General features: G+C 39.9%; 1 protein-coding gene across 2 annotated transcripts in view; it reads right to left on the reverse strand.

The window, feature by feature from the left end:
- LOC109487811 (glycine receptor subunit alpha-2-like) overlaps nucleotides 1-26,941 on the reverse strand; it is an 85,650-nt gene that overhangs the window by 4,115 nt on the left and 54,594 nt on the right. For both annotated transcript variants that reach the window (XM_019791891.1, XM_019791892.1), the window contains one exon: nucleotides 8,892-9,256. In XM_019791891.1, the coding sequence (XP_019647450.1) occupies nucleotides 8,892-9,256 (365 nt within the window). The remainder of the gene's footprint in view (nucleotides 1-8,891; nucleotides 9,257-26,941) is intronic.

Genomic DNA, 26,941 nt, shown 5'->3' on the forward strand with positions numbered 1-26,941 from the left:
TTCTGCCTACAAGAAAAGATTTCTTGAACTAAGAACTAACTGTTCTTGTAGCAAGAAAATCATTCTGTACATAGGAAAATATTTCTTGAACTAAGACCTGTTTTGTAGGCTGTGTTGTGTTTATGAAGATGCCAGCTCTTGCCAGTCACGCACTATGATAGCCATATCCATCGCCAGTAATACATTGTTTGGTTTACAAAGCATATGACAGAAATGTTCCCGAAATTTCAATGTATTTGTTGCATCTCCATGCTTGAAGTAATTTGACTTGTGCACGTGTGTAGTTCATGAAATGCACCATAACAATCCTAGCCATCAGATAAAGGGCCATATAAAATATTCTATTGAATGGACAATATAACGTACAACAATATCTGTAGAATGGCTTGCTTCCAAGCTAAGCCTTGTTTAATGTATGACGGAATGTATGTCTTCCCCATGACATGCCCTATTCTGTATCTGTATCTGTAGAGCCGGTATAACCGCCCTTCGTCGTAACACACCAGCTTCGCTGGCACGCGGCACGGCGGCAGCTCTCTACATTACACCGATCGACTTGTTACACCTAACCCTTGAACATCTAACTCTAGACATTGTTTAAAGCTATCTAATGATAATGTCCCTACTGTACTTGGTGACAGCGAGTTCCACTCTGCGATAATTCTAGGAAAGAATGAATTCTTGAACACCTCAATCCTTGGTTGATAATTCTGGTACTCGAAGGCATCTTGTTCTCTTCTGGGCTGGTATTAGGTACTTAGTAGTTGGTACGTCCAATCCAGTTTATTAGTCATTTTGTACATCATGCACAGTCTGGACAACCAGACTATTGTCTAGTTGGCGTGACAGTGACGGTATCACAATTTCCCGTTGCGTGACCTGAACTGGTAGGTTAAATATCATCTTAACCACGGCCATACTGCAGGTCCCTTATGTCAGGCCTGCAAATCTTCACTCTAATCCGGGCCATTGTATGATACGTCACATTCTCGTTAGTAAGATCGCTATCGATGAAAAGTTACTCAGACTATTGTGCGCTTGTCAGAAGCTTGTGGCCTTTGTGTCTCTGGTGACATGAAAGCTGGAGCCTGGATTATAAGTCGCCATTTTGTCTGGTCCAGTACTTAAAGAGGAGACTCTGCAGATTTATCAACATTTGGAGAGTGGATATCAGCTGCATGTTTGTCTGCTTACCATTCATCCAAATCTTATTTGGTGGAATATCATGAAGTTTCTCGGTATCTTTTTATCCATGACTTAAAGTGATCCGAACTAAGACTTTACCATCTTGCCAGCTATTTCTTTTCTTGTCACAAGAATTTTACCGTACCATAAAACGAGATCGCGAGGCCACTCCAAACTTTTACTGTACAAATTTTACGGTCGGGTGAAGAGATTCTTGCCATTCAACACAAACCAGATCATAAAAACCCGGAACTGGTTACAACTTGAAGTAGTTTTCCGGCCACAGGGTCGATATCTAATTCACTTGCTTCTAAAAGGAAGCGCTATTTACAACTTTGGTGAAATGGTTTGTCCTGAAGTGAGGAGACAAGTTATGGTCTTTTACGTCACCTCAACAAAGTTCAGGATGAGTAGGAATACTGTACTTGTCAAACGTATAAACGATTCCTGTTTTGATAGTTTTTGGTAGTTTTGTTAATCGTATCTAGATGAACATATACTTATCTTTTTATGATTAGAAATATGAATAGCAACACGTTTGGTCGCTACAAAGCTGCAGTGAGGACTGAACAAAGTTCACCTCAACAAAGTTCAGGATGAGTAGGAATACTGTACTTGTCAAACGTATAAACGATTCCTGTTTTGATAATTTTTGGTAGTTTTGTTAATTGTATCTAGATGAACATATACTTATCTTTTTATGCTTAGAAATATGAATAGCAACACTTTTGATCGCTACAAAGCTAAAGTGAGGACTGAGGGGCACATTGTTGAAAAATGTGCCTGATGTTTCTGAGGTAGTGGAACTCTCCTTAACCCTATCTGGACTGGGTGGGGGTGGGGTAAAAGTGCCCGGGCCAATTTTGATGTCAGATAGGGTCTGAACGCCTTGCGCTAGAACCACCAAACTTGGTGACTTTTCCTAAATTATAGTTGGCAACAATATCGTATGAGTGTAGCAAGTTAATGAATTTTGTGTTGCCATGAAACCAGGCGAACGTTACCAGCAGTCTGAAAATCAGGACTCGACAACAACTGAGATTCGACTAACTAACCAACCACTACATCAAAGTATTCGGCGTTACTATGTTGACTCAAGCTCTCTTTTAAATGTATGTTTTATTTCTAATCCACAGTTGGAAATGAAATACGGCACTAATTAAATCTTGAGCAGTTGATGAATGGACCTACCGCACTCAGAAGTTCTCTATAAACGGATTTTTAATTGGTATCTGCTCAGAAGCAGACTTAGCACTCAACTTTAATTCTTGCAATTCGTCATGTCATTATCTTTACACAGTGGATGAATTTCAATATAATTTTGGGTCCTTGGTTGAAATAGGAAAAGTTTATTGCTTGCTGTGAGCAATCTCTTGGCGTTTTTGCGAAGTAGTAAAGAATTGAAAAAGCTGAAAGTAGCGTACTTGAGATGCTCTACGGGGAGGTCACTTGCATATGTGAATAAGGACTTTAGCGCGTGCACAAATTTTTTGCCTGATTTTAGAGAAAAAAAAACAAAAAATTTTGTTACCCTCTGACAGTGGTTCACATGCCGAAAATGGGCAAAGATGTCTGTTGCCATGCCGGAACGTGGATGGCAGATAACTATGAAGAGAGGAGACAACACATGGCTCTGATTTATTGTTTTGTCTTTTACTTTGATCCGTGTATTTAATTCCTTTTATATGTAATAAAATCAAAACCATTCAAAACATTTATTTTCAAAGCTGTTTCAGTGACAAATGGATGTGGTAATAGTTGACAGTAAAAACTAAACTTTGTGGCCTTTGCGTCTGGTATAATTTTTAAACAAGGTTTATGATATCAAAATTACAAAATGTAGGAATCTTGTTTTTTTGGCCCGCCTTGTTTTTATTATCCCTGTCGCATTAGATTTGGAGTCTGCGGAGGATGTCCATAAAGTCCATAAAATATACTTGTTGTGGCCTAAATTGGCATACATTCTGCCAGCGAGGTAAATTTTTCTGGCTTCCTAGTTAGTATTTGTTTATGTTTGTACCTAGTTTGTCAATGTCCTTTGTTTGTTTAGCTGACCTTATTGTTTAATCTGTTTTTAAATCCTGAGTACGTAATTCAGCGCTTTTATACGATGCCATGTACCATGGAGTGTTGTCAATAAAAACTACTATTATGAAATTATAAAATTAGTTGCACCTCACGTTTTGCGCACTGTTTTTTACCCACGTTACTGGTGCAGATATTCATCGACTAGGTTTCCTGACGTCATCCAATTTAGAAGAGGTCTGTTGTAATATGTAGTACAAAGTAGCGAAGAAATCACTGTTTTTCCCTCGACGCAGAGGTCGTTCGGTTTGTGCCCTTTGTTGTGCTCGCCTATCCGAGGTGTTTTTACTTGTATGTTTCTCGCGGGTACTGGCGTTCAACTTTACTGCTCACCGGAAAGATCCGGTACAAGCCGGTCCGGGTAATTTCCCCAGCTGATGGATATCGATTTCTAACTTCGTCGTTGTTCTGGGGCATTGCCCTGCATGCCCGTAGCCAGGATTTTGAATGGGGGGATTCTGCTTGAGGGACCAGTGAGCGCCGTATGTAGGCGCGATGCGAGCGCCGAAGGCGCGAGGTTCCTAGGGTGGTCCGGGGGTATGCTCCCCGGAAAATTTTGAAAAATGAACCTTTTAAAATGGCATTTCCTGCGTTTTTGAGAGGATTTCAAAGAAAAAAAATCAATGACAAAGTAGGCAGTTTTTATACAATTCCAGCCCCACCGGTTAATATGAATCAGTCCATCTATAGAAAAATCTTGGACCTTTAGGTAAAAGTGGACCAAAAAGTGGACCTTTGAGCCTTGTGGAGCCGAACCCCCCGACATGGCTACGGGCATGCCCTGACTTCTCATGACTACAGCTCTAGTATGTGCAAAAAAATTTACAAAACATTTTTTGAAAATAATAAATGGTTTATTGGTCAAACATTACCCGTGTGATTGCAGCCTTATATAGTGGTGAATTGATGCAGGGTTTACAATCACATGATACAAGAGAAATATATTTTCTCCACGCACATTTTTGTGAAACTGTCGCAAGGGTCTGTGCGGCTGCCATTCGGCGCCACCAGGTGACCTCAATACGACTTTCCCCAACCGAATTCAGGTACCCATTCACACCTGGGTGGAGTAAGGAAATTCGTGTAAAGTGCCTTTCCCAAGGGCAAAAAAACCCATCTGTTTCCAGTGTAAAGGTATGAAAATAACGTAAAAAAATCAGAAGGCATTTCACTCCCCCCTTTGAAAAATAATCAAAGTAATCGTTTATTGTTATTGTAATTGATGATACATACAATTTGTTTGTATGAGCCTTGGGTTAGTTTGCAATACCCTTTACCTACACCATCGATGGAAAGAATTATTTCATTTTCAGTGCCAACTGATAAAAACTCATTCTATTGAAATACTAGTATGCAGAAGCTATGAATTGCGTACGTATAGGACACTGTCTATATGTAATGTCTAGAAACTAAAATATAAGTTTGTTTTTTTTGTTTGTTTGAACCATTTTTAAGGATGGTTAACCAAGTTTAGGCTGTTGTTATACTGTTCTATTTGTCTGTTGTTTAGTATCAAATTAAAGGTGAGTTTCACAAGACTAGCTGAAACTCATTTGACAAATTTCATCAATAAACTAAAAGACAGATGTAAGCAAAATGTTACTGTTAACTGTAACATGATATATGTAGCTTATATATCGATATATTTCTGTTTTACGATGTTTTATGATATGCAAAACAGGCATGAAAGAAGCTAGTATTATGGGGGTGGCGTATTGAATTACGTGCAACTAACGTGTGATTAAGGTAGGGAGCTGTCATTAGAAAAGCCATTGGTTTTAGATCAATCATGTCTTTCTTCCGTGTCTCTGGTCACACCATCTGTCAACTGCCATGTCGCCTGAACAGTGCTCGATCGCTGCCCTCATATATTATTGACGTTACATGATAGAAACCATGCCCGTATGTCGCAGAAAGACAATGAGCGCGATTTACTATGAGATCTTATCCATTGACTCCCCTTTTTTCCATGGTAAAACGTTGTATAACGGTGTGCAGAAACGGAAGAAAGGGGGTAAACACGCCTGCCTTCGTGTTAAAAGTCGATAGCAATCGAAGCAGATTAGGGTTAGAACATGGGAGACGACAATTTTTCAGCAAATTCAATTATAGCTGATTTGAGTGCACGAGAGGTAAACAATATGCACATCATAGATCATGGGGGGGTGAAAGACCTGACGTTAACCTACCTCATCATACGGGTATACCTGTAGGCCGGGTCCAATACATAGCTGACAGAAATGTGAAGATGGAAACAATTAGGGAAACTATGAATGATCATGACTTGGAATGGGGGGTGGAGGGTGGTTTGAATGTATGGGCCCTGTCACACTTTTGCGAATAGCCATTGCGTTTGAATTGCGTACAGGCATTTCTTCCGTAGGCACAATACGTAACGTTACTGTAACGCACTTGTAGCGTATAAATAACGAATTCAGCGAATAGATTGCATTTGACATCCGTATGGCGTTCACATGCATTGCGAAGACCAAACGTATTCCAGACGCACTCAACATATTCCCACCGGATGCCTAACGCACTTCCGACGAATGCCAAGCGTCTCGTGTGCGTATTCCCTGCTGCTTCCTGCTGTTTAATTTGCAGTGAGTCATTCATGGGCCGCCCTCAACTCAGTTAAAATGTGTTTGTTTCTATTTCGCCCCAGCCCTGGTCAATTTCCTGTAATATATTGTCAGGTAAATTAAATTCCCGTACCCGGACTTTATACAAACATAACAGTTAGACTGTTAATAGCCTTGATGAATTGGAGATGTCAAGAAATGCCCTCTCTTAATAATTTGAAAACAATGAAAACACCCATACTTGCAATACATACAATTTACAATTTCGCTTACACACAGATAGCATGGACATCACACATCTCTGCGGGCAATACAATTTACCGACACAAAAACAGGCAACTGGCGCATTATTCCAAAGTACAGGCAACAAAAAGCAAATACTTATGTTAAATTTAGATATATTGATGCAGTATGGATATGGAGGCGGTACAAGGGTGTTCTTTTGTGTTAAGAAGTGTGAAAATGCATTTTTGTAAAACATATTGCACCCTAGGAAAGACGTTTTCCCAATAATCATCTACTTTTCAGCAAAACATATTAGAAAGAGCCAATCTTAACATAGTAATCAACTCATTTGATTTGTCACATCTTGCGTAAAATGCTCCAGGAGGTCTGTTAACCATGGGTTCTAGAGGAGCCGGTACCCCGGGTGTAGCCCAGGTGTTCGGCAAGTTTGCTATCTAGATCGGTACGCAACCTTTGCGCTTCTAATTAGTTATAAATGCGTACAATGCGCTGTCCTGTTGCAATACGAACGGTACTAAAGCGCTGTAAGTACGCAATGCATTCGTCCATTGTACGCAGCTTATGCACAGGTGCAGTTCCAGGTGCAGATCAGCGTATGGGCCGCGTGTCCCCCACGAGCACATAGCGTACTCATACCGTGCTTGACCGATGCATTACATATCAAAAACGCATGAACTGCGTAACAGCGTACGCAGCGTAGTTTTGGGCATGCTCAAAACTACGCTACGTACTGAGCCGGGCGGTGCGTGCGCTGTGCGCATGCCGGCGTTCACAAAACTTACAAAAACGACTGAGATGCATATGAAGTGCGCAGTTTGCGTACAGCTGCGTATGAAAAAATTGCCCGTACGCAACCCATACGCAAGTCTATTCGCAGAAGTGTGACAGGGCCCTATGGAAATGTATCCAAGAAGGATCATGGTAAAAACTTGCAGTAAAACGTGGCTCAAAAATAGAGCCTCAAAGAACGAGTCTCGATGTGTAGTCCCATACAGTACACCGGGTCCAATACATAGCTGACAGAAATGTGAAGATGGAAACAATTAGGGACTATGAAATGATCAACTTGGAATGAGGGTGGTTTGAATGTATGGAAATAGACAAATGTATCCAAAAATGATCATGGTAAAAACTTGCAGTAAAACGTGGCTAAAAAAAAGAGCCTCAACGAACGTGTAGTCCCATACAGTACACCGGGTCCAATACATAGCTGACAGAAATGTGAAGATGGAGACAATTAGGAACGATGAATGAGTGCCTTGGTATGGGGGGTGGAGGGTGGTTTGAATGTATGGAAGTTGACAAATGTATCCAAGAAGGATCACGGTAAAAACTTGCAGTAAAACGTGGCTCAAAAATAGAGCCTCAAAGAACGAGTCTCGATGTGTAGTCCCATACAGTACACCGGGTCCAATACATAGCTGACAGAAATGTGAAGATGGAAACAATTAGGGAAACTATGAATGATCAACTTGGAATGGGGGTGGAGGGTGGTTTGAATAAATGGAAGTAGACAAATGTATCCAAGAAGGATCATGGTAAAAACTTGCAGTAAAACGTGGCTAAAAAAAAAGAGCCTGAAAGAACGAGTTTCCATGTGTAGTCCCATACAGTACACCGGGTCCAATACATAGCTGACAGAAATGTGAAGATGGAAACAATTAGAAACTATGAATGATCAACTTGGAATGGGGGTGGGGGGTGGTTTGAATGTATGGAAGTTGACAAATGGATCCAAGAAGGATCATCGTAAAAAAACTTGCAGTAAAACGTGGCTAAAAAAAGGAGCCTCAACGAACGAGTCTCGATGTGTAGTCCCATACAGTACACCGGGTCCAATACATAGCTGACAGAAATGTGAAGATGGAAACAATTAGGGACTATTAATGATCAACTTGGAATGGGGGTGGAGTGTGGTTTGAATGTATGAAAATATACAAATGTATCCAAGAAGGATCATTGTAAAAACTTGCAGTAAAACGTGGCTCAAAAATAGAGCCTGAAAGAACGATTTTTCAGTTTGCAGTCCCATACAGTACCTAGACTTATCTTTTGAGCATTCTTTTATCAGTTTCAGTTTTCTGGTCCCTCTTTTTAGCCCTTAAAGAATGCTAAGAATGAATGTCGCACTGATCGTTCAGCATTGAGCTATTAACTTTCCTACCCAATATGGGAACCCCTTCAAGAGGATAGTTTTCCTGAATACATACTAGTGTTCAAGTCTTTGTTGCCGAGTGTTCGCCTTTATCACATTTCTGGTGAGATTATATTGGATTTATGGAGACGGTATTTGTTGCTTTATGAGAAGCGTTGAAATCTTTGTGAATCGTTTTCTGCCGTTTCTCGTTCATTATTCAATTTTTTGTTTAAATGTCGACGATCAAATTATGTCACTTCGTAGGAAAAATTAATTCAGTCACGCAGTTATTGGTTCATTGAAACTTGCGTTTTTATACTCGAATTTGCTATAGGGAAAATGTGAAATGGAAACAGGTTGAAATGAAATGTAGTTGGTGTTGAATAAAAGATCACCAAACGACTGTGTTCCTACGAAACAAAACCCACTCATTATGCAGAAAGTGGGACTATTCATTACCCACTGCCTTCAAAGAAGAGGTCAAACCTCATAATAGCAAGCGTAGTAGTAGAAGTATAAGTATTTTCCAGACAGTAGTTGTCCTCTATTATTATATTGTACCGTATAGTATCTTTGCCACTGTAAAAGCTTTGGGCATGATTTTGCAAATAAATAAATAAATAAACAAAAAACAAATAAATCTTGGGACATCCCACCTTCTTGTTCTTTTGTTTCCGTCTCCTTATCCTGAGGAGTTCTTTGTCTTGCCTGGAGACGAAGTTGACCGCCGCGAACTCCAAGAGCGCAGCGAAGACGAAGAGTAGGCACACGGCCATCCAGATGTCGATGGCCTTGACGTACGAGACTTTGGGTAGCTGGGCCCGGGAGCCCGAGCTTTGTGTGGTCATGGTGAGCACTGTGGTTATTCCTAGAGCCACACGGGCCGGAGCAGCGTCCATATTGATCCAGAAGGAGACCCAGGACAAGATGACAATCAGCAGGCTGGGGATGTACGTCTGGATGAGGTAGTAACCCATCTGACGAACAAGGTTGAACTGCGCTTCTATACAAGTGAAGATACCTGCCAGGAAAAAAAGAGAGAAGTAGAAAAAAGTTGTTAAACTGATCCATATGAATAGTTCCATCAGGTCGGGAAGTGACTGACTCTTTTTAAACAACCAAGTGTTTTGATAACAGCAGACGTTTCGGTGACCATCTGTCACATTCCTCAGGGCAATTCACCAAAACTTCGGCTGTGAATAAAACACTTGGTTGTGTAAAAAGAGTCTCTTTACTCAGTTGTAAAATTTAGTTTCAAACGCTTACTTCTGCAGAGTATGTGTATGTTAAATACATGTATAACCTCCATAGAGTATTTGTATGTTAACTCTGTTTAAAATGTATATTCATATCACTACATTATGAGTACAATGTTCTATGGATGACTGATCACATTTTACTGTTAATCTGTTGATGCAGAAGTGATCAAATTTTAGACTGCTGTACATATTGTAAACTGCAATACAATTCAGGATGCGTTGCTGCGATGTTGTATTAGTATTACTTGTTATTACCATGGATATAACCTCGTGGGATGACGACTTTTTAACATCACTACAGCATATATCACATCATGTTTGTCCTTAAAATCCTATATATAATATTTTTTTTATTCTAATGTGGATACTTTGTTGAAGTCTGGTAGTGCTTTTGAATTGTGTGCATGTATAGACATAATGCCGATGCACCTTTAACTTTTCCATTGAGAGATTTCATTATGTTTCCCGAAGGAAAACATATTTATTTTGCTCAGTTTGTTCCTCTTGTTCTCCAAACAAATAAGGTCAATGACCTGAACCAGACGTCTCTCACCATAGTAACTAGTGTAGGGTTACATCATGTTGCAATTTTATAGCAGGAAGGATTTAGACTCCAGTCACGATATATATGAATGTGTTTGAGTACGAATTAACAGAGCAGACCATATGCGAAGGTAAACATTATTCATTTTCCCTTTCTAGTTGTTTTTTTTTTCACGAGACAACACCTTTAAGGCCCCATAAAACGACACCCAGATGTAGTTAAGAGGCCGACGACCTTATCAGTGGGAATAAACGTGCATTTACCAATTTCTGGCCGGCGGCGGCTCACCCAGCTGCCGTTACTGAATAAGTCACAAGCGGGGGAAAGTCATTCCGAACGGTACACGGAGAGATTGGGGTTAATGGCGAGGGCATGGTCTTATATCTGCACCGGTCTTTCTTGCCCCCGAGCACATGACATTTGGGCTTTCCGGTCAAGCGGCGTGCGGCGGGCGAGGAAACGGAAAGGGGGATCGGGAAACATGTTTCTCGCACGCTGATAACGGCTTGGCATTTTAAATCAGCCAACCCACGCTGCAATGGGTGCTCCTGAAGAGCATACAAAGCGTTATGACAACATAAGCTTCAATGCATTCAATACGATTTCAGGGCAGCAAAACTGGAAATATTCTGAATAAGGCAATCTTTGTGACATTAACACATACTGCTTCCCATTAGCACATTTAATACTGATTTAAAAATCAGGGCCCATCCATTTACCATTTTGCGTCAGAATGTTGAGAGTTTTTGCTCCATGAGGGTCAATATACATTGGGACAGTGTGGTTCAACTCAGTATGTAGATAAATGACTAGAACATCGGATTTGAGAAATCGGGTTTCCAAGCCCTAAACATTGCGTTGGATGCCTATGAAGTCTACGCAAATAACCAGTTTGTTGTAGTTTAATGTCGGATGGAAAGCAACACGTAGATAGTGTTATAACAGGCTGGGGTCAATAGAATATATGAAATAGAATTCGTGAATTCAAAATAGTATACACACTCTATGGCTTAAAGACATGGGCAACGTACCAGTTATCAATCAATTGTAGGGATGAAATTATTACTGCTTGGTCGCCAGTTTAAATTATCCTGTTTTATGATTTCACGTATCAGGTAGACCTTTAGCCAAGTTATCAAATTTTGTTTAAAAGGCACCAAGTGCAGTTTTTAGTGCTTAGAAACCAGATTTTTTTCAAAATCAATATTCTAGTCACCTACCTACATTCTAAATTAAAACAACACTGTACCAATGGATATCGACATTCATGGAGCAGAAATGCCAAAACATTCTGACGAAAAACGGTTACTGGAAGGACCTGGGTTGATTTTGAGGGTACCACCCAGAAAATAAAGGATTAATCTTGGGGCTTGTTTCTGCAGTTTTAAATGCCTGAAAGTATAAAATACTGATTCAAATCAATGATTCAATATCATACAGATTGCCTTATTCAGAATATTTGCATTTTTGCCGCCCTGAAATTACATTGGATGTCTTTTAATTCAAGCGTCGTCTTTCCTTTATCTCTCTAGCTACTCTTCTACAATTACTCTTCTACAATACACAAATGAAATGCCACGAAATTCTTGTGGCAGCGCTGTACCTAGTTAAGCTGGCGGAAGTAAGGTTATGACTAAACAGTTCGCCTTCTTAAATTACAGATTAAATTTATTGCCTGGATGCAATTATGATAACGTAACGTAACGGCGACATGACGTAATTTTGAAGCTGCTTGACGTCAATTGCGTGATTGTCGTCACCACTAAGATTAGTGTACTCGCTTTATCGAACTTCTGAAGACATAAAACAGATGGAACAGCCTATATTGCACATCCGTGGTTCAATGGCAACAAGATTGTCGTCGGGTGGCGTAGTGGTAGATCATTCGACTGTGAACCGGGAGACCCGGGTTCGATCCCGAGTCGTACCCTGGACATGCGACCGAAGATTGTGCCCTTGGGAAAGGCACTTTACACGACTTTCCTCACTCCACCCAGGTGTGAATGGGTACCTAACTTCGGTTGGGGGGGGGGAAGCCGTATTGAGGTCACCTTGTGGCGCTGAATGGCAGCTGCACAGACCCTTCCGGCAGTTCCACAAAAATGTAGGTGGAACAAATATGTATCATGTGTATTATGTGTATTATTATGTGTATTATTACCATTTGTATCATCTGATTGTAAACCCTGCATCAATTCAGCACTATAAGGCTGCGATTGCACGGGTGATGTTTGGCCAATAAACCATTTAATATTATTTATTATCAACAAGATATCATAAAAAATCGCAATCTTATTTCGTCGATGTATAGTAGCATAAACTGTATGGGTACCATGTGCTGAATGAATGGATGGTTTATTGCGAAGACGAAATCCAACAATGGCAGCCAGCATTGGCTGAAGTGATGCCAGATTTTACAGCATTCAACCATTGTCCTGTCGGCATTTTTACACAATATTATAATTATATAAGAATTACAATACACCGGTAAGCATATCATCTTTACAAGAATGCTGCAAATCTTTGACATTCTACATGTATCAAAGTGGTTTGCACGTATACAAAACATTGAAAGTTCAATTGTGCTCGGCATTGCATGTTTACTGCTCCAGGCAATACGTCCTATATATACAGCCGTCAGAAGGAACGGATCTCAATGTAAATAGGTCATGTTGGTGTGTAGCTGCCGTTAGGAATGTGTGTGCATAATGTAACTCGTTCAACGACAACAAGATATCATATTCCTGGCAGTCTTATTTCGTCGATGTATGGTAGCATAAACTGTATGGGTACCATGTGCGGAATGAATGGATGGTTTATTAAGAGACGAAATCTAACAATGGCAAGCAGCCTTGGCTGAAGTGATGCCAGATTTTATAGAATTCTCAGATCCGAGTCTGGAAAGCGTGTTACCTTCACAAGAGTATATGAAAATATTTACTGTAGTACATCCAAACAGAACATGTATATCATTGGTAATATTATGTGGTCGACATTATGCTTTTCCTGTGTAATGTACTTTGCAAAACTATAGCGTTAATGTTCTTCATGCAAAAGGCAAAATATCTCCTGTTTAAGCTTATATTGTAGTGTATTGGAGTCAATTTGTATCAAGATCCTTGACACTTTCATCTCATGTTAAGTTAATTGTACATGTCTTGCCAGGATGGACATGAATTTTATGAAAGAACATCAGACAAGGTTTTGGCTGGTCAAAACCTTCACAGGAATACTGCACACGTTGGACATTCTACTTGTACCAAAGTGTTTTGCACTGACAGATCATTGTATGGGCAACACCATGAGTGACAAGCAATGGCAGGAGGGTCATCGTGTGGATGCGTCAGGCCCGGAAATTGTTATCGGACAGCTCTTCTTATCAATATTTACTAGACTTGACTTGACTTTATTGGGATCCACACTTAGCTTACAAAAATTGTATTGTAGCTATTCTTCCTGTGGTCCTTCAAGACACACATGACACACATTTACAAAACATAAATACATTGACAACAATTACAACATATTAACACAGCTTAAAATGAAATAAGGCTATATACATCATCACCACTTCATTTCATTCCAGGCACTGGACATCCTATACAGAAATCTCCTTTTCTGTGCATTCGTTCTAGGTTTAGGAAGGTGGACAGTCCGTGAGTCCGATGTTCTGGTATATATGGTACCCATGTGACTGTAATGTGATGGTCTTATACAGGGAAACAGGTTGTCTTTCATTTATTATTCTACTGAAAGTCCTCAGTCCTTTCTGATGGATCCTGTCTTTCACTGTTTGCCATCCTAGCATCTTCTCGTATTGATGGCATCAATGCTACAGGATTAAAAAAAACGATATGACTGCAGCTAGTGTCATCATTCAAACTTGAAACTTCATGCAAAAGTGCACAGTTTTAATATTTACAACTTGTGCCCTGTGTTGCTCTTCGACGCTGGATCCATCTACTGACGCACTTACCAAATCTATCCATAAAAATACAACTCTAACGTTATATGTTCGTCTTATGACATTAACCTCCGGAATAAATTTGCAGATTAACGCCGTGATTTGCCGCAATGTAATGAAAGAATTATTGCCACACCAGGGAATCAGATTTGCGTAGGTAGCAAATGCCAGTAATTTGTATCGATCCGCCACATTTGCTGAAATGAGTAAGTGTTGAGAGAATCAGGTTTGCACATGAAGTCTGATGTTAGTTGGCAGCTTGTCTGTAAGAAGTCCCGGTGGAGTTGGTGCAAGAGTTTTCTTTTATTACCTTCGCCAAGAATTGACGAAGGTTATGTTTTGCTGGCCGTGTGCCTGTCTGTGTGTTAAGATTTCCAACAAGGAATTTGGACGGTGAAGTTGTGTGCACAGCATAACTCGAGAAAGCTTAGGTGGATTATCTTGATATTTGATACGTAGGTAGGTCTTGATGAGACCTGGAAATGATTAGATTTTGGACCCCCTAGCGGCTTACTATGGTACTGCAGCTAAACTTCCGGTTTTGATATTTCATGATCTAGACCTACTGGGGTGACGAAATTTGGATGGTAGGTAGCTCTTTTGCTGGGGAAGAAGTGACGTGAGTTTGGGCTGACAGATATATTTCATGCAAATGAGGATCCTATTTATAATCAGGAGGAATCATCTTTGTCAGTCATAAAGATTAACATCATTTGGCGAAGGTATGAGATCGTGGGACTCTAGTTTGTTATTAGGCCATGTTTATTTGATTATATGGATGACATCCACGCGCGCATACTGTTTCGTCTGTTGCCAAAAAAAGTTTTCGACAATACTGTAAATCGTACAAAATGAGCGAATATATGTCGTATGGAGGACATATTGCCTGAAGCAGCAAACAGGCAATGACGCGCACAATAGAACTGGCAATGTTCTGGACACGTGCAAAATACTTAGCTCAGTATTATAGTACGTTGAGCTTTTTGAAATTTCTTATCACGAATCATTTGTGACTCATCGTAGGATGTTATTCGTAGTTGACATGATCGCTTAGGCCATGTTAATTTGATTATATGGATGACATCCTCTGGAAACCCCAAAACTGATGCGAGCGTGCGAATAAAAAAAATGTTTGGCAAAAAAACGTTGCCGTCATCATGAAATCTAGGTGTCCATAAAGGTTGAACAAATGACTTAACATACAGAGTAATATCTTATTGGTGTGGTGAATAATAGACTCTTCATTTTCATTCCTTCACATTTTCTCCTTGTCCTTTGGAATGGATTTTGGCATTCTGCGACATAAGTATTGTTTTCCAATATCTAAAAAAATTACGGCATATATTTGCTCGTTTTGAAGCTACTTTGAACGAATTACAGTATGGTCAACATTTTTTTTTGGAAACAGACGAATTTCATTTATTTTAGTTACCCAGGATATAACATATCACCGAAAGGGCGTTTTATTAATGTTCCCTGTGGGCATACATTGACAGTAATAGTACAACTATTACTACAAATAACAAACAAGAAAACAAAGATACAAAATATCTTAGTTGTAATAATAAACATATTTCAAAATCATACGAGAAACTAATGAATTACATGAAACAAGCGACATAAATATAACAAATTATATTATATATTAAATTATATAAAAATATAAGAAATAAAGAAGGCAATGGAAATTTGGAAATTTTACACAAGATGTGCCTGTCACATAAAGTGTTATCTGTTCTGTGACCCACACGTGCCAGGGTGTGGCAGAGATGCGCCTATGATGGACAGGCTAGGTCCACAACTAGCTAGCGGGATGTCATAATCGTAGCGGATTGATGATGTATTCGGCGCAATGTCCGATTTTTCATCACCGCCAAGCCGGAGACGCGAGGCCTATCTGCCGCCATCACTCAGCTGCATCGCTCCGGCGGACGAGATGCTCACCGGGAGCATCTGAAGATGCCAATCTCGTAACCTTCCCTCAAATGGTGGCACAGTTCATTTCACAAAAGGGCAGCACTTGAAATGAGATGTCATGCAGGAGATCTTCTGCAATTCTTCATGGGAGGAGCGCTGTTGTCTGAAAGTTATTGCTGCCGAGGGGTTGTGGCGTTTAGATTACCATCATAAAAAGTTGGGGGCGCTCCCTGCCGGCGACCCAACGGCACCGTAGGAAAATTAAAGCCTTTTATGTGTCCACGTTCAATGCCTCGGCCAAGGTTTTCTTTAAGCGTTGTGAGACTCCACATCCCAAGGAAGCTGTGCTTGATCAGAATCAACAATCATAGACCGCACTAAGTCTTATTTCAACACAATATATCATAACTACTTATTAGATATATTTGAATTATGCTTAACCTTCTATATCAATGTATTTTTTTTACTTGTTGTTATTGACAATGTAAATTTTGATGTTGTATATGATGTTGTATATGTGTTTTTGTATGGGGGAGGGCAACTTGTAAAGGTGCGTATGCACCTGCTTTGCCCTCCCTTTCACTTTGTGAAAAATCGAAAGAAACATTAAATAAACAAAAATAAACAAACAATAGATCTGTTTGAGCGGCCGTGTTATTTGAAATATTAGTGTTTACATTCATCTATGTTTTACCAGTTTGCTGTCATACAATTTTACGGTTTAGCTGATAGCACACACCAGCTACAACCAAGAATGCAAATGGTAAAAGTAGCCATAATACTGAGGTCACATTTTCAAACCGGGGCCGGGCCGGGCTGTTTCGATGATGAACGATGATTGTTTTGAACAATCTCTGTAAGTCAGTCTCTTAGTCATAGTTTTAACACTGCACGAAACCAGCTATTTAAGCAGTCTTAAAGCATGCTTAAAGGTTCCGTTTTGGCACTCTTTAAGTAAATTTAAGCAATCTTTACGCGTGCTTAAATATTACTTTTAAGCTAGCTTTAAGTTTGTGCGTAAGGTGCTTAATGACACTCTTTTAAGCAACATTTAAGCACCGTAAAGTAAATTTTAATATTTACGCTACATTGAGACTGAATGATAGAGATTGTTCAAAACATCGGATCTCGTGCAGCAGAACTCGTGCTCGACTGTTACCAGTGCTCGTATGCACGATTCCATTCCTTTTCATAGGTAAGGTATAACATCAACGCAATTTTACGTTTTTTTTTGTCTAGCTTTGACGGTCGGCTGCGTTGTAAGCCATGTTGACCTCTCTGAGAACTTCTCTTCTCATTGAAAATTGTGATATCAGCATAATGAGAAGTTTATTGCAAATTCGTGCCCGGGGGCTAATTGCAAATTACAAACATAAAAGAACAATGAAACAGAGTATAAAATAACTAAAATCTACATGATAAAAGGTAGTTGTCTAAAGCTATAGCTATGACTAAAACTATGTCTAAGGGGTTTGACCTCTCCTTTCTAGACCATGGAAGACGTAATATCCCACATTTTCCAAATTTAGTGGGTTTTGGGAAGTTAAAAGAAGAATACAAAATGTAGTAGTGCAGAAATATATATGCATTTACAAATTTGCTACTGTTCATATTATCAGAGAGCTAAAGAAGCTCTGCTCATGGACAGCTTTGTTATATTCAGACATTTGGTTAATTGCAAGTTAAAAGACGAATACAAAATGCAGTGCAGAAATATATATATATGTATTTACAAATTTGCTACTGTTCATATTATCAGAGAGCTGAAGATGCTCTGCTCATGGACAGCTTTGTTAGATTCAGACATTTGGTTAATTGCAAAAATCGCCACAATTTTAAGCTGATGGCAGGATGGGATTTTGTATTTTGGATTACAGACCTGGTGGATACTTTACAATCGATCTTTGATCCATCATTAACTACAGTGGGAGGGTAAAGCATGAGGGTTGAGAGGGGATGTGATTGGAAAGCCACGGATGTCTCCATACTCATCAGAAAAGATCAGACAATGACCGGGTCCAGGCAGTAGATGAGCGCGCGTGAACATTGATTTTTGTAACGGTGGGGTCTCGGGCGCTGAGAGAGGGATCGTGGCACGCTTTCGTGCACAAACTTCCCCGGTCAATATGTGGTAATATAGCCCATCTGAAGGGGGATAATACGATCGATACAGGAATAGGCCCTGCAGACCCAAAATGAGACAGACGTGATTTATTCTACACATCAGCTGTCCAAGAAAGTGTTGCGATTACGTCAGTTTCAGGCCAGGCAAATCGCCAAGTCAATGAGTATCTACATTATCTTTACATGTAGATGCATGTCTTGCACTGACTTAACTAACTGCCGGCTCGTGAAGTGCACATGCTGCTGATTGCTACGTACATAAAACGTTACAAAAATTGATAGATCTCCAACTTGTCTTGTACTAATTTTTCTTTTACCCACTTTGTAATGATGTATTTTGTAATTGTGTTTTGTAGTAGAAGGCGTCACACAATGAAATTTCTGCTTTATGTCTAATACTTAATAAATATATGTGAATCAATCAATAAATAGATAAATAAATACATAAAACATTCCTAGTGATAATCTATCCACTGATTTCTGTTTTCTGAAACTCTTACAGAAAATAAACAATAGAATTCACAATGAAAACAATGCCCCATTCAATTCGTATTTGGCTTTCCACTAAAAAAAATCTCATTTTGCAAGTGGTATTCATGTGAAATGTATATTTTTCAAACAATGATTGATGAGTTGGTTTGCCTTCTATCAATGCTGGATGTTGTCAAGTCGTAATGCTTAATGTAAGCTCACAAATGGGACCTTTTAAAACCCTCTGGAGGTTTTCTAAGCCAACTGTTAGTGGGGATACTATACGTTTAGGGGATAGTGTTAGGGGATAACTGTGGCAATGTTGTGTGCGGATCAATTTTAACATTGACGATACATTCACAGAAAACAGTGGCATGAAGCGTTGGTACTGATTTGAGTGCATAGAGTCACGTTGTTATTTTTTTTCATATGTCGTTGCATTTTTGTTAGGAGCATAGACAAATATGAAATTATGTGAAACATTTACACATAAAATCACATTTCTAGTCGTTATGCGAAATAGATTTTTAGTATCGTCAATCACATGTTTTTTCATAAGTTCATATTTTTGTTTCACATTTTTAATCCAGAGATTTATATGTTCACAATATTTTACATACGTTATTCACATTCATCCAATTACCAAACATTACATTTTGGTCCCAAATCATATTTCTTGATTCACATTTTCTCAAAATTTCACATTTCATTCTCTTTTCACCAAAATCATATTTTTCACCAAAATCACATAACATCACATTAAGCCACATTTTCCCATTTTTTTGAGGCTCTAGTGCTGCTAGTGTTAGAGCACTATTCATAACGGCAACTTCATCTAACGTCGATGAAGCAGTACTAGCTCCTCTCTCCAGATCTACAGCTACCGGTCGTTCCCTCAGGAACAAAGGCACTATCTCTACCCCCCCTTCCCAGCCAGAACAAAAAGACTGCAGAACTCTTTCCTTCACCAGTCAATCAGACTCTATAACCAGACTGTACAGATAGAGTCTGGCACAAGATAATGGACCTTGTAAATATATGGGTTGTACACCTACTGTACTGTTTTTATAGTTGTTGTAAATATATAATTTTTTGACATTTTATCTTGTAAATATCAACGCCATTCAGGCAACATTGTATGTCCTGTTTGTCTGTTATGTTTGATATCTTAATAAAGAATTGAATTGAATTGAATAGTCTATTGCCTGACGTTTTCCTAGGCTAGCCAAATGAGTTATGTAGTCACTGAAACGATGTCATGTCTGACGTAAGCACGTGTCTGAAAAGAAGGCTAGTCGGCCGCAGCCACCGGTCCAGATGGATGGGGATTCCCGTACATCTTGATTTCTCGACGATTTATTTTTAACGGTAGGTCACAGGTGCTAATTAGCATAATGACGCCATTTTGTCCTGAGAACGATTGGTTAGAGACTCGGCCGGGTCGTTGTTTATTTTGTATCAGTGTATAGCAACAAAATAGTATAAACCTTTGTATGGTGTTTAGGAAATGTAGTTTTTCAAAACGTGAACTGTAACATTTGACCGGCAATTTATGATGTACTAGAAAGGTGCAAATGCATAATGTTTACCTTCGCATGAGGTCTGCTCTGTTGATTCTTACACATACATATATATATGGTCAGACAGGAGTCTAAATCCCTCCTGCTATAAATTGCAACACGATGTAATCAACACTAGTTACCATGGTGACAGACGTATGGTTCAGGTCATTAACCTTATTTGTTTGGAGAAGAAGAGGAAGAAAGAACAGAGCAAAAACAATATGCTTTCCTTCTGCGAAGGTAAACATAAAAATGAAATGCCACAGACCATCCGATCTCCTTTACAAGAGCAAGTGAGTTGAAAAGCTAAGTGCAGTGGGCTTGATAATTACAATAATCACAAATGATATACCATACTGGACACTAGCAAAATAAAGACACTAAAAGCCTTTCAACTATTCCTGCTTTCGCAGACAGGCCTTTATCTATTTCTGACTAAATTGGATATTCAGACCTAGAATTCATTGAGGCAACTTTGACAAGAAAGTTTGAATGAAAGTAGTGTGTAAGTCTCCTCTCTCTCAAAATAACACGATCAAAAGGGCGGTCTTACGGGAGCAAGACGCTGATTATACGGCGTACAAATCAGGAAATTGGGAGACTGATTCGTGATTCTGTCTCCACCCTCGGTCGCTTCTAATCATCCCCCAATTTTCCTGGAAGTCACGTTCTTACGGGAAGTAGGAGTTCTGCACACGTTCCGACGTGGTGTCGTTTGAGTGGGAGGTAATGATCGCAAATGTGCTGGACGTGAAGTTGGGATGCTTTCCGATGCGCGCTCATGAACGCTACACGGTGTCCGTTATTACTAAGACGTGTCTGTTATTCTGATCACTCCCCCTCCATTCCAGGATCCAAGGGGAGAGAACCAAGAACTTGCAGAATGTCCTTGACGTAACCAAAGTGCAAACCATGATCCAAGGGGAGAGAAGAAATAACCAAGAACTTGTAGAATGTCCTAGAGAAAACTAAAGTGCAAACGTTTGGAAATTGCCTACCTTTACCAATTCAGTCCGCATGACGGCCTCCATTGACAGATTACTCAATACAAATTCACATGCTCTACAGCATCTCGGAATGACAACACTTGCCTCTAGGCGTGAACAGCTGACTCTGAAGTTTGCCAGGTCCTTGCTAGGCTCTGAGTTCACGGACTGGCTCCCACCACCTAGGGCTCAGATCACAAGAACAGTGACACGCAACAACCACAAATTGAACTGTCCGAAAGCCAGAACGAAGCGGTACTTGAACTCTTGTGTGCCGTACATGACTAGACTTGTAAACCAGCACGGACAGTAACTTGCCTCTTTTTGTAATGTCTGTGTATAATTTGTCCATATTTGTAATCAGCTTTTAATGTATCCTTATTTTGAATTGTAAATTGGTTTTAATTCAGTGGCAACACTGTGATTTCCAATTAAGAGATCTTGTATCTTGTATCTTGCAAGTTGTGTACTTACTTTAAATTTACAAACTCACTTGTGATAGTACATGTGCTCCTAGCAAAATAACTTTAGGACAACACCAATGGAATTCGTGCAGTTATTCCAGTTGCAAAGCTCATAAACTAGATATCGGAACCCTTTAATTCCGATCCCCAGGCCATCTTAAAATAGTCAAGGCTTCCTTAAGGCAGTAAGGGTCCAAGCAATATGATACATCCGTCCCAAAATCTATTCCAAAACAACTTACCAAGCAGATATTACCGGTGCAATAGCTCAATTGGTAGAGTGCTCGCTTTGTAACCGGGAGGTCTTGAGTTCAAACCCCGGCCGGGTCATACCAAAGACTCTAAAAATGGTACACTTCTTCCTCTGCTTAGCACTCAGCACATATGAGAACGAGTGTGGGAAGGTCAAGAACATACCACTACCAGCGGTCTAGCCCCCTGCTGTAGTGCCCTGCACAACTGTGTGTCGCCCAAGGGCTACGGAAATGGACATGGGCAGCAAACCCTATGCTCTGCATAGAGCACGAGAGACCTTTACAAAGCAGAGCAGATATAACGAAAACCCATGACTTCTTGATGGATTCAGACCAGTTGAAAACGCTAAAAACGGATCAGTAAGCTCCCGAAGGTCGTAACGACAGTATACCGCCAGGAGAATGTATTAATCAAGGGTACTCTACGACGCCGACTGATCTGTAATACGGATTACCATCACTGCCTTGTCTAGTTCATTAGTGTAAAATGCCTTGATACATGTTAGTCAGCAGTATGCGTTGCAAGTGCAAAGTTAATGCTATGAATCTTTACTGCATGTTCTTGCCCAGATGGGCTAAATGCACAAGAGGATATGCACTAGTATGCAAAACATAAGTATTTCATACTGGAACACTATGTTCTAATGCAAAGTGCCAGGAATCTATACATTACAACAATACCATATACTACTTATCATCTATTGTTAGTTGCCCTTTCTTCTCTCTTCTCTCTTTTTGAAACATTTGGAAAATAATTACATAGTTTGTCTACTGTACATTCGTTCTTGCATGACATCAAGTGTCTGAACATGTCCTGCTTTGACATTTCCTTACATATCTTGTCTAATTGTAAAATATAGAATAGCTCTTGGCGTTCATCTTTATATAATGTACAGTCAAGTAGAAAGTGTATCTCGTTTTCAACATATAAATGATTACAAAATTCGCACGTTCTATCTTTCAAAAGGGGTACGGCTATGCCTGCCGGATTGTGTGCCTGTTAATGTGTGTATGTTATACTTACTGTAGTGAAACAATACGGAGAGGACAGCACAAAATTCCAACATTTTCTCCTATAATATGAGCAATCGGCAGGACTGAATTAAACCTGCAGAGCCGATAGTGATGTCTCCAATCCACAACTTTTCTCGTTGTGCTTTTTAAAATACACGAGATGCTAAAAAAATGGAACCCATCGCAAGGGCAATGCATGTCCACCTATCAAAAACATTTTATGGTAACAATACCAGCTACTCTCACACGAGACCTTTAGAAGCCGATAACACTATCACCCTGTTATTGGTATGGGGCACATTATGAGCGGTGAAATAGACAGAAGCTGACAGTCACGCCATTTTGCAGACATTACACCATCAAGAAACGGTTCTCTGAAATAGGATCTGGTCTGACCCTTTCTGTTATTCATGGACTGTGGGACAAACGACTAATAAATCGGCCTCCGCTACCCTCATTTCCCCTGTATCTGATTGAAAATTGCACAATAGATAGGAAGACACGACCGTGAGAATAGTACCTCATAAGAAATATTTACAGTTATTAAAATTGAATGGGTTTAAGATATTCTGAAGCTTGATTCGGAATTGCACAGTAGATAGGAAGATATTACGTGAGAATTCTACCTTATAAGAAACGTTTACAGTTTTGAAAATTGAATGAGTTTAAGATATTCTTAAGCTTGATTCAGGATTGCACAGTAGATAGGAAGATATCACCGTGAGAATTCTACCTTATAAGAAATGTTTACAGTTATGAAAATTGAATGAGTTTCAGACATTCTGACTTACACTTGTTAAGCAATTTCTAGCTCCGAGCACTATCGATGGGAAGCATTGCTAAGGCCACACCAGACTTAATTTTATGGATGACATCCTCTGAAGACCCCCAAACAAGTGCGCGCTGGCCAAAAATAAAAATGCTACTAAACCACAGGAATACAAAGCTGGTATTGTGAATTTGCGGCGGTACGAGCCGACGTATACGACAAGCCGGCACATGCTGGCTTTTTGCGGAATTTATGAATCGGTACTGTACGTATGTACTAAGATCTTGAGTCGTGGAGCTTAGTTAGCCTGGGTGCCATCCTCCAGAGTTACAACCAGCTCAGTATTGTCGATAACAACCATAGACTACCCATGCCTAGAGCCAGGCCAGAGCCTCATGTCATCCATGACATCAAGTCGGTGTGGCCTAAGCATATTCAAACCCTTCAGACATAGTTTTAGACATAGCTATAGCTCTAGATATTACCTCGTGTTATTATGTAGATTTTGAAGTTATTTTGTACCCTGTTTCAATCTTCTTTATCTTTGTTATTTCCAATTAGCCTTCGGGCAGGAGTTTGCAATAAACGCACCATTATTACACAGAAGTTGCAAGTAAGAACAAATCATGACAAATATTAGATGTATAGAACTGTCTTAGTTCCATCCAAGCTTCTAATAGAGCAAACAGCATGGTAAATCGACTGGAATCATGTCCTAGATCGTAACAACTAGTTATTAATACCAGGACCCCACTACAACAAGCAGACCCCTCCAAAACAAATTACATCTGGGATTCATAAGCGTTCATCCAGGAAATGACTTTTTTACTGACGTCTTTTATCCGCATTTATAGATGCAATTATATCACAGTAACGTCAGGGCTTTACATGGCGCCCTTGGCTGACATTGACCACTGACTCCCCCCATAGTAGGTCCGTTGTTGCCTTCGACAGAAGGCTATGAAATCGTTTTGACACTGTTTGGCAGATTATGCACGATTAAGTTTGAAGGCATGGTCCGAGGTTCACGATTTTTAGTAGGCAGGTTGTCTTAGTAATGGGCATTGTCAAGGCCAAAAATGGGCTTCGTGGGGGGGGGGGGTTCTTACGTGACTGGAGCTGACCTTTTGTGTTTGCGTTTTTTGTTGTACTCCAGATAACTCGGGAATCCTTAAATGGTTGTCTATGATTTTTTTGTAAAATGTTTACTAAACTTGTGCACGAGGGGCTATGTAAATATTGCCCAATGAATGCAGTAGAAAATGAAACACATTTTGTTAGCCAGTGCCCTGACTATGAGACCGACAGAAACAAATCATTTCAGACAGTTACCACAATTTCTCCATCCTTTCGTCATTTAGAAGATTCACCAAAAGACTACGTTTCTACTATGATCACAAAACCCACTGATTATGCAGAATGTGGGACTATTCACATTATCCACTGCCTTCAAAGAAGAAGTCGAACCCCACAATAGCTAGCGTAGTAGTAGAAGCATAAGTTTTTTTTACAGACAGTAGTTCTCTGTCTTCTATTACTGTATTGCACTGAGTAGAATACTTGATTGTAAAAGCAATTAGCCTCCGGGCATGATTTTGCAAATAAAGTTCTTTACTAAACATTATTATGTTTACCGAAGGAAAACCAGACTGTCTGAACCAGACTGTCTGTTATTATTGTAAGTAGTGTTGGGTTACATCATGTTGCAATTTCATAGCAGGAGGGATTTAGACTCCTGTCTGACCAGAGCAGAAGGTAAACATTATGCATTTGCTTTGCAAATGTTACTTTTCTAGTTACATCATTATTTGTATCAATTCACTGAATTTAGTGTCTGTTTTACCTTTCCTTGTATACCTCTGTGGTTTTATTATCTGCCCTTTACCGGGGCCGCTTGTAATTCAGGTTGCAAAGATGACTGAAAACATTTGGTAGGCAATTTTTAGAGTTAAAAATGCTGAGTCACCGACACCGTTGCCGTGCCTAAATCCCATTCCACCAGTGCAGGAATTACAATGTACTACCACTTTCAACCGTGAAACAAGAAACATGCATATACTACGTATTAAGAGATTCCTCCCCCATACTGAAACGCATTGTTGTAATCACAAAGTAACCCATGACTTCACTTTACACAGTACGAGTTTTCATAATGTATGTATAAACACGCAAAATATCTCACGAAATCTAGTCCAAGTTCAGGTTTTATATTTGTCTAATGTACCTGAGTCCCACAGACATCTTTGTGCACCCCCCTATGGGAGTAGAGAAAAGTATAAGAGTCTGTGCAGTCAATTAAATGGGTCCCTGCTTCTTGTAGTCACGGACCACCCCGTAACGGCAAGATTACCACGCAATGGCAGGTAATTTAACTTAAAGAGCGGTAAACCAGGCTTATTGTATGCCTCCCCACGTCCGGGGACTTATGAATGCCTTTCTGTGGTAGTGGCGGTAATAGTTAGCCACTTGGTCCTGCCAGAGAGCAGGCTTTAGCTTCCTCCACAGTATATCTACCGATCGATTTCTACTTGTCGACCGGAGTATCGGGACTCCGCTGGGAGGTCGGGATGTCTTTTGGTGGAGAACAATGCCAGACCGGCTTGTCTTCATCTGTGTTCTACATCCATACGGCTTTTCAGAACGAATTGGTTACACGGGGTGGGTGGGTGGGTGGGTGTGGGTTCAGGAGGCTTAGAAAAGTGTCTGGCAAAGTGGGGTTTGAATGAACTGAGTCACACATATATTCTAAGTTGTATTCTATACCTCTATTTTGTATTATATTCAATATATCTACATCTATCTATCTATATAAATCTATATCTACCTACATCTATCTATATCTATCTACTCTGTCCTGCGGAGCACAACAATTGTTGTTCTTCACATACAATACCATCTACATGTATATAGCACCCTGTGTATTGTATTGCTTGTACGTTGAAATAAAAAAAATAGTTATCATGAAAGTTCATCTGAGTTAAAACTTAAGATCCAACACAAAAATTCTCTCGCCTAGAGCTTTCTTTCGACCAGTCACTCTGGTCTTCCTCAGTAGACTGACCCAGTGAAGTGAAGGGTGAAGGAGGCTATATACATCAGGGCCCATCACCCTTCACTGAACCGCGACGGGGGCCGACATCGTCTACCAGATACCTTTGACCCAGTGTTGACGTCACACTTCAAAGAAGCCACGTGACAAGCCTCACTGGGTCAGTCTACTGAGGAAGACCAGAGTGACTGGTCGAAAGCTCTAGGTGAGAGAATTTTTGTGTTGGATCTTAAGTTTTAACTCTAAACAAAAAAAAAAAAATAGTTGTTGCCATACATTGTGCCGTGTAAAATTGCCGTGCCAGGGACTGTTATAGAACAGTAGGTGTG

This window comes from Branchiostoma belcheri, unplaced genomic scaffold, assembly GCF_001625305.1.
Source record: "Branchiostoma belcheri isolate BF01 breed outbred unplaced genomic scaffold, Haploidv18h27 scaffold9, whole genome shotgun sequence".
Taxonomy (NCBI): domain Eukaryota; kingdom Metazoa; phylum Chordata; class Leptocardii; order Amphioxiformes; family Branchiostomatidae; genus Branchiostoma; species Branchiostoma belcheri.